This window comes from Sinocyclocheilus anshuiensis, unplaced genomic scaffold, assembly GCF_001515605.1.
Source record: "Sinocyclocheilus anshuiensis isolate Anshui unplaced genomic scaffold, SAMN03320099.WGS_v1.1 scaffold466, whole genome shotgun sequence".
In the NCBI taxonomy this organism is placed as follows: domain Eukaryota; kingdom Metazoa; phylum Chordata; class Actinopteri; order Cypriniformes; family Cyprinidae; genus Sinocyclocheilus; species Sinocyclocheilus anshuiensis.
Window position 1 is genome coordinate 395,685 of NW_015544159.1, and position 9,531 is coordinate 405,215.

A 9,531-nucleotide genomic window follows, 5' to 3' on the forward strand; every position below is an offset into this window, starting at 1 on the left:
TTTTTTTTTTTTTTACAAACTTGCATGATAAGTCTTAAGATTATTGTTCTTCCTCTTTTTTCAAAGCTTTTTCATGCTTAATGAAGGGAAAAAATCTGTTTACGAATGGGGCAAGGAAATTAAACTTCATTCAATATTCATTCATTCAGACATTTACATGCCATATACATGACACAAGTCTTATTTCTGCACAGTGGCCTTGTGGGTAAAGCAAATGCACCAATTTATTGAGCTGTCAGGCCCATATTCCCATCATTGTCCCCTATTTCTCTCTTCCATCAATTTCCTTTCGTACTACTATTGTGTTTACCAATAAAATGGCTAGAAAATAAAAGTACCAAGTATTTTTTTGGGGGGTCACACTTTATTTTAAGGTCCAATTATCGCTATTAACAAACCATTAACAAGATATTTTGCCTCAATAAACTCCTAATTTGCTGCTTATTAACAGTTAGTAAGGTAGTTGTTAAGTTTAGGTATTGGGTAGGATTAGGGATGTAGTATATGGCCATGCAGAATATGTGCTTAATAAACAGCCAATATGTTAATAATAGGCATGCTAATAAGCAACTAGTTATTAGTGAGAATTATATTTTTTTCTAATTAAGAATGTTAATATTTTGACTGGAAAACAAGTCAAAAATACTTATTAAAATAATATTTTTGTTGTTAATAAAATGATTTAAATAATGTTAATAAAGAATTTCAAATCTGCTTTCTTTTTGAATGCCAATATCATCCCATATAAGACAAAAATGACTGTATAAAGCAAAATATTTAATATAAATAATTGTATATAATCAATACATTTAAAACTGAACAAAGAAAATGGTCTAATCTTATGCTTTCCTTGTTAACATTTACATTTACATTTACATTTAGTCATTTAGCAGACGCTTTTATCCAAAGCGACTTACAATTGGGGGATACATAAAGCGATTCCACTTAAAGAGGCAAACAGACACACTCCTTCTTAGCCGAGGGCAATTATTATAATTACCAGAAAGTGCAATCAAAAATACAAACGCAAACAAAAATATAACGTAGAAATAGGCAGAAAACGAAATATTCCTTCCTAGCAGCAAGTAATAATTCCAACAGCAGATCTATAAACAAGTATTATGCAGGACACTCACGTGCAGCCGTCTGTCTCTTCTGTTGACTAATCGCTTGACCCCTCCAATTGTTAACCTCCAATTCAATGAGAAAAGTAAGTCTGTTCAGGTCTCAAAAGCATTTTGAACTTGGGCACAAATGGAGCCATACAACTGACAGATGATGGGAGCAGATTGTTGAGAGCAGAACATATTTGAGATGATGTTCAATGTCCAAGAATGTGATTGTGCACATGGACTGATGTGCAGCTGCATAAACTGTTGTGTCTCATCTATTTACATAGATATGTGTATAAACGTCTGATAAGACAATGTCAATGTGTTGAGAAATCATGTGTGGGGAACCTATGGCCAGAAAAGCTTAAAACCTGCTTGAATTTGGACCATTATTAAGAATGAGCGTTTCTGAACTCACCATTGAGTTTTGCTCAGAAAGCACTCTAATGTATCAGGCAGTGCAGCGATTTCATCGAAAACAATCTGTGAGGCGCATAAAAATGATTGACGGGCCAGTTATGGCCTGCGGATTGTTAGATGACAAGCCCTGTATTAGGAAAAGATTGTTGTGAACTTACACTGAATTTAGTGTTGGGCTCCTCATTCAGATTGACCCTGGTGAGAACATTGCCCGAGGTCTCCTCCACATCGAAGATACTAGTGCTGTAAGGAAACTGCTCCAAATCCACTTTATAGTGAACTCGACTAGCCGCTGTACCCTGAAAGAAAATGAATAAAGCTTTAAAAAGAAAACTCTCTCCCAACTATATCAATATTTTGTATGAATATCAAAGTTTTCAAAAAGATAGAATGTGGTCATTATATAAGAAATAATTGACAATGACTGCTGAATTATATGATGCATTTTCATTAACATGTAAACATGTGAATCAGTCAGAATGAAGGATTCAGTCCTTTAGTGGTATAAATCACGATCTCAAGTCAAGTCTACAAGGTGTTAAGTTGCATGCATGTTTAAATCAAAATTTTTCAAGCAATGGTCAACTTAGATTTTTCTACTAAGCACATCAATCTGACAGACCCAATTTGTTCATTTTATTCTGTTCTTCTTAAGTCCAGCCTCCAACTGGGGGTTTCATATGTTGTGAGACTGTGAGATCCGATGTGTAGCGTTGGCCTGGGGACAGAGGGGTTGGTAGCCCCGCTGTGATGGAGATAATTACGAGGGTGAGAAATGGAGCCTGCGGGTGGGCCTGTCCTCATGAGAACGTGCTGAGAAACCCATTCATCCACCCACGGGTGGGACAGCTCCACACATAGTGCTGGTCGGGGCATACGTTTTGGTGTGAAATCAGACTACAAATGATTTTTCAGCTCAGTCCTGTGTCTTCAAGGCGTATGGAGAGGATTGGGGTCATGAGGTGTTCGAAAGCACGAGGAGTTATGCCACACTGTGTTATCATTTACATTTCCTCACTGCTCTTTTAAAATCCTGAGGAGTTTGATTAACAGCACTCTCATTTCCTCACAAACTTTTTTTTTTCTTTAATATTTTATGTCTTTTCAGCTTGAAGACACTCTATAATAGCAGATATGATTGCATTGTGCCCAAAAAGAGTAAGCTTTTTTTTTTTAACATGTATTTAGGAAGGCGTGGCAAAGATGGGTTTAATTCTGATTTCTTTCTGTGTGGATGAGGATGGCTAATGAATAATACTTGCTGATGGGCATGAGGAGATATCAGATGCCAGTATGAAGAGCCATGTCACAGATGCTCAGAGAATAGGGAAAAGTGGAGAGAGTTGCCAGAACCGCATTGATAGACAGCAAAACAAACCTGGTCACCAATGGGCTGAAGAGATGCCCTAAATAAGAGCTGCTGTTTGTGAAAAACAGAATCATTATGTGCCAGTACGAAATAACCCTCGCAAACGGTGTACGCCAAATGATTGCTTAGCTTGACTGAAAAAAAAAAAAAAAGTTTGAATCCATGTATTTAATTTGCCAAGAGAATATGCAAAAAGCCATCAACAAGATTGAAGTAATTTACGGTAATGCACAGCTTTGGATGTCGTCAGAGTGATGATTTCTGCCTGAATATGTAAAAAAGGCTCTATCAGCCATGTATTAACTGGCTGGGAAGTAACATGCTGTCAAATGAGCTTTAAAGGGGTCATATGATGCGATTTCAAGTTTTCCTTTCTCTTTGGAGTGTTACACTCACTCAAAGATCACCAAGTAAAATACTGATAGCGCTATTGTCAATTGCTTAATGTGCAAGAGGATAACAAAGTGCTTCACATTATGTCAAAAATGGCAAATTAGTATGTTACTATCTAACTTACTGAGAATCTCACAGATGCAATTTGTATGTTATGAGGAAACACATGGCAGGACTGAATTATGGGTAGGGCCAGTGCTATGGGACCTCAGACTAGCCATAGGCCTCCAAAGCCTCAGTGTGCATGGCCCAAGACTGCCAAAGAAAACTGAAGCAGGGCTCTTGGGTCATAAACTGCATTCTAACCATTAGGGCCCCCTCAGACACCTCAGAATATATAATGCGAGCTGACCAATAGGGCTCTTCTGCCTTTACAATGTGAGCTGACCACTAGAGCTCCAGGGTCCCTGGGACCCACAGCGTATAGAGCGTGAGCTGGCCACTAGGGCTCCAGGGCCCCTCAGTATATACAACATGAGCTGACCACTAGTGCCCCAGGGCCCTGCATACAATATGAGCTGATCACTAGGCCTTCTGTATCCCTCAGAATATACAGTGTGAGCTGACCAATAGGTCTCCTAGAGCCCTGGGCCCTTCTGCCTTTACACCGTGAGCTGACCACTAGGGCTCCAGGGCCCCTTAGTGTATCCAGCATGAGCTGACCACTAGAGCTCCCGGGGTCTAGGGCCCATTTGCGTAAACGGTGTGAGCTGACCACTAGAGCTCCAGGGCCACGGGGCCCATCAGAATATACAATGTGAGCTGACCACTAGAGCTCCAGGGCCACGGGGCCCCTCAGAATATACAATGTGAGCTAACTACTAGGGCACCTGGGGCCCTGAACCCATCTGCATATACAGTTTGAGCAGACCTCTAGGGCTTCTGGACCCCTCAGAATATAGAGTGTGTGCTGACCCATAGAGATCAAGCGCACATGGGCACTTCTGCCTTTACAATGTGAGCTGATCACTTGAGTTCCAGGGCCTCTGGGCCCCTAAGTGTATAAAGCGTGAGCTGACCACTTGGGTTCCAGGGCCACTGAGGCCCTCAGCATATACAGCTGTTCCAGGCAATGTTCCCTCTAATTTTTTTTCTGTCTGAGCAAAAATTTTCTCTATTGGGAAGACATATCGGCCACTTGAGCAAAAACATTCTTCATACCAGACCTGTACAGCGCACACACACAAAAAAAGTGTGTAACTTTTAACTTTAATGTGCTATTTGATTCGACCCTTGATGTAACTAAATTATGCACATTTTAGGATACCTGAGTTTTTTTTTTTTACAGTGCTTTTACTTACAAAGTAATTCTGTTTAAAAATCATTTTAAAAAATCTCACACAGAACAGTTCAATTCTTTATAATAATAGAATAGAATAGAATAGAATAGAATAGAATTAGTTATCTATATATAGTTACATATATACCAAGTTCTGTCATGAAACTCTAGATGGTGCAGGCTGATGGGTCCTTAACGTAACTGATGGTATTCTTAGCATTAAACGACTTGTCACAAGCTGATTAGTTCATGCTGCATCCACAGCCAATGAGCTTGCTGCTTTACATTTAAATGGCTGATTAGCATTCGCTTGAGCATTGCAGCACGCTTTCACAGTTCCTCTGAAACCCTCCACCTTCCCCAGCTCCACCTGTATAGATCTGCTACTAGTTATTTTATATAATATTTGTGCAGCAGCAATGTGTCTTAAATACTTAAATACAGCACCATATCAGCTTATGTATTGGCAGTAGCAAGTTCCTGTACTTGCTTGCAGCAGCAATGAGCTACAAATACAGCAATAACCAACAGCAGCAGCAACAGCAGCAGTGTAGCAGATCTATTCCGCCAAGACCAAATACATTAACATTGTCATATCCATTACCATGCTAAAATCTTCAGAGAATTCTCATGATAGAAATATAGTTACATAGTATATACGTATATAATAAATAGTTATCTAAAACATCCCATGCAGTAGAGTTTGCACACTACACCTGTGTGTAACTGTAAATGTCTCAGAATGTTGTTACCATTCTGTGCTTATCCTCTATTTCCACCACTTAACATGATGATGTTTTATTTCACGTCATTACATTTGCGTTGGCTCTTGTGTTGAGCTATTAAAGTATTCGATTTCTACAGCGACTCATTTGGCGCACATCATTCTCTTTCTATGAAACCTGTAAACAGCATTAACCAGTTCTAAATCTATAGCGACGCCAACACTATTGTGGTTTGCCCGAGCATTGCATTTATTTTGTAGTTACTAGAATTCAATCAAATGGCTTTCCAAACTCATGTTTGCGTATGTCCTGTGCAGCTGGGCACTTCTGCCTTTACAGTGTGAGCTAAAGCTCCAGGGCCCCTGGGCTCCTCAGTGTATACAATTTGAGCTGAATACCAGGGCTCCTGCTGCCCTGAGCTTTTCTGCATATACATTTCAAGCTGACCATTGGGGCTCCTGGACCCCTTAGCATATATAGTGTGATCTGACCAACAGGGCTACAGAGCCCCTGACCGTAGACAGTGCAAGCAGACAGTAGGGCTCTTGGGGCCCTGAGAATATACAGTGTGAGCTGATCAATAGGGCTCCATGTCCCCTGGGTTCCCTCAGTAAGTGCCCTGGGCCCTTCTGTCTAAACTGCGTGAACTGTGGAGATGGAAGCTGTCGTATGCTCAGGGGCCTCTTGGGACCATGATCCGGCCCTGACAAATGCCCATCACTTGGAGATAAGAGTGCTCTTTCAAGCTAGCCTGCAATCTCAGAAAGGTGTAGAGGTGGCATATGTCTTGGAAAACATGGCAAATGTGAGAAACAAACTAACTCAATCACCATCTGCTACAGAAGACCTCAGGGACAAGGGACACACAAATACACTCGCATCTGGACAAATGAGCAGCAACACAGGTACAAATCCAGGCTCACACAACCACAACAGTGACAAATACACATAGAACATCCTATGAGCAGGCACAATCCACAGAGGAGTACGTATACCCCGAGGCTTATGAAGGGGCGCGCATTTAAAATTGTCCACACAAACACATGAATATCTCTAGAGCAAATCAGTCATATTAATGGGGAAATGTCTTTCACTTTGGGATGCATAGTTTCATACCACTTCAGTGAATGATTACTGCACAAGCTGTTTATAGGATTTTGTTAATTGCGCATCACATTGAAAACATTATTAGGCAAGATGATAAATTAGAATAGTAATTGAACTCTTGATACTGAAAGCCCAGTAGACTGTGATTACCCTGCCCTCATTAAGAAATGCAACTTTCTAATGATACCAACATTTATGAATGCATAACGAGTTATCACAAGCAGCATAAGCCTCGATTTACAGAAAAAAAAAAATGAAACAATTTAAAGAGGGAAAAGGACACTTCCTGATACAACGTCTAAGAAACATTTTGATTTGGTTTTAATTTTGCTGCTCCAATCCGATCCAACTTCAGTTTCCCTCAGTTTCTGACCAGTTCATTTCCTTGATTTTTCTATGACTTTTTATAAGAAAGTTTTATAACAATCACTTAAAAACAGTAATTTTTAGGCAAAGAAATAATGAAAATTACAGGAAACATTGATGTTGACTACACATTCCCATGACTTTTCCACTACCTTTTCAGATTTTATTCATTTATTAATAATTTATTAATTCCCTGATATTTCCAGGCTTTCCAGGACAATTGAAACCCTGCAAAAAAACAACTCAAATGTCACAATTTGACGTTTGTGACTGAGCGTGTATGAGATGACAGTAAACGCACATCGCCAAATTACATATGTGGATCATGTCATGACGTTTCAGATTGAAAAACTGACTTTAAATTGCATTAAATCTGTGTTGTAGTCATAAACTGGTCAGATTTGCCTGCAACAGCAAAGAAGTGTTACGATACCAGATGTTACAGCTCAAATGACTGCTTTCCAGTAGCAAAGAATATTCTAAAAATGTCTATATTCCTTAGTCGTGCTTTCCTGCCAAAATTGACCCATTGAAATGTCATTTATGGCAGGAACTGAGAGGTTGTGTAGCATCTAGACTCTGACTCATACTAAAAAAAATAATAACTGGCATTCAACAGCCACTATCTGCAACAAAATGCTCCAGCTCCTATAAATGATAACAGCTTTCTGCATGATCTGATACAATGAAGAGCATACGTATCACTCAGTTTCAAAGACAGATAAACTGTGTTGCTTGCACAAATTTATCTTGCTCCTGTGAATAAAGTGCCATTTATCAGAGCGCTCACTAATAAAGACCTCATGTATCGCTCAACTTGACGTCAGAGTCAGAAATTCAATTTAGGTTTAGCGCCACAACAGATGTAAGCTCAAATAATTATTTGTTCAAATCCCTCATGTAGTCCCAGTGTTAAGTTGCTAACCTCAAGCAGCAATGCTACTAACCTAACTTCATTTTTGAGTAGTGTGACAGCAGTTCAGGTTGACAAAATGTCACATTATATGGCATTAATTCAGAGCCATACTTCACATGCTGCTGTTGAGCAAGCAGAGGCATATAAGAGAAATGCAACTGCTCTGAAGTAACTTTGCAAGAAAAAAAAAAAAAGATTCACTCGGATGGTTTTAGTTAACTATTTGGTGTTCCATAAAAGTCCATGCACTATATTTTGTCATTTTTTAAAAGTATTATTTAAATAAATATTTCAAGGGTGGTTACCTATATATTTCTATGTTCCGGTTGATGTTGATGTTATTACCAAAATCAATATTGAGTTTTTTTTAGATACTGTTTTTTTTTATCAATGTGCTATTTCCATTATTATAAAATAAAATTACAGTACTTAAAAGTATAATATATTTATTAGCTCCAATAAGTAGCTGCAATTTAACTATTTTTGTTTGCAGCTTGACTTCATTCTGTAATTATAAGCAGATTGTAGCTTAGCAAGCGACAGTAGTTTACAGTTCGCTGATGAAAACAGAAATCTTTCCATTAACCTACTGTATAATAGCAATGCACAACGTGACAATTGCTGATTCTCATATGGATGTGGCGAACTAGAAACCCCAAGCAGTGTTTTATACTGCAACTGATGACGTACTAGCATGACTGTCAGACTAAATTCAATTTCCAGTCGCAGCTGGGGCTGCTGGCCTGCTTTGCCCCTGACCAGTCTTGACATGTGTGCTGAGTTATGGGCTGAATCGAGAAGCACAATTGATCTTTTTAGAGGTTGAGGTTACTGAGAAGCATTACATCTGCACACCTCCAAGTGAATATGCATTTGGATTGAAGGAGAAAGAAAAAAAGAAAGCATGTGAGAGCAAGAGAGAGGGAAAGAGTAAAGCCAGACTGACCAAAAAAGGTTGTTTGTTTGGTTGCTACATGGGATTTGTGACCAAGTTATTTTCTTTAATGAAAACGAGCAGTATATAATATATTTTTGTTAACTAAAATCAAAATAATATATGATAAATAAGAATCATTTCATTCATCATCCATTAATATGAGTGTGTGCTGCCCAGTTCAACAGGAAGGGAGTGTCTGATTGACATGTACAACATGTATGTGATGTTTCAGGGAAAGTAAATCTGGAGGAGGGGAAGCAGACCAGCTGCTCCTGGAAAATTAATTTGACCTGACAGTCATGCTAGCATGTCATCAGTTGCGGCATAAAAAACCTTCTGGGGCTTTGCTAGATACTAAGAAATAGTCACATTGTACATTTTAAAAGAAACCTGAGTCTCATTTAGTTGATTCAAATCAAGCCACTAGTTGTTCTCTGGTGCAGAGCTTACAAAAAAAAATAAAATAAAAAATACAATAAAACATACAAATTGCAATTAGAACATATAACTCAACAGTAATTTAATATGATCTGTTGTTGTAAATTGAAAAAAAAAGCATAAAAAACAAAAACAAAAAAGCCAGGCAAAGCAAAAAACAAAACAAAACACAATACAAAACAAAATAATAAAACAAAATGACAAAAATAAAAAACAAAACAGAATAAAACAAAAATAAAAGCAAAACAAAAAACAGACAAAACAAAACAATGCTAAAACTAAACTGAAATTGAAAAAAAAAAAAAAAAAAAAAATAAAACTAAACAAAATTTTTAAAAAATATGCATTTTATAAGCATTCAAATGAAACATTTTATGACCATTAAAATGTTATACATTGTGGCATCATTTTCTAAGTGAAATGTAAAATGGTGAAATATGACCTAGACTAACAGATCATATTATTATTT

The 9,531-nt window shown here is 38.1% G+C and overlaps 1 protein-coding gene across 1 annotated transcript in view; it reads right to left on the reverse strand.

Moving 5' to 3' along the window:
- Positions 1-9,531, reverse strand: part of pcdh15b (protocadherin-related 15b) — a 216,475-nt gene that overhangs the window by 69,371 nt on the left and 137,573 nt on the right. Inside the window, exon 23 of the mRNA XM_016495480.1 lies at positions 1,691-1,831. Within this exon, the coding sequence (XP_016350966.1) occupies positions 1,691-1,831 (141 nt within the window). The remainder of the gene's footprint in view (positions 1-1,690; positions 1,832-9,531) is intronic.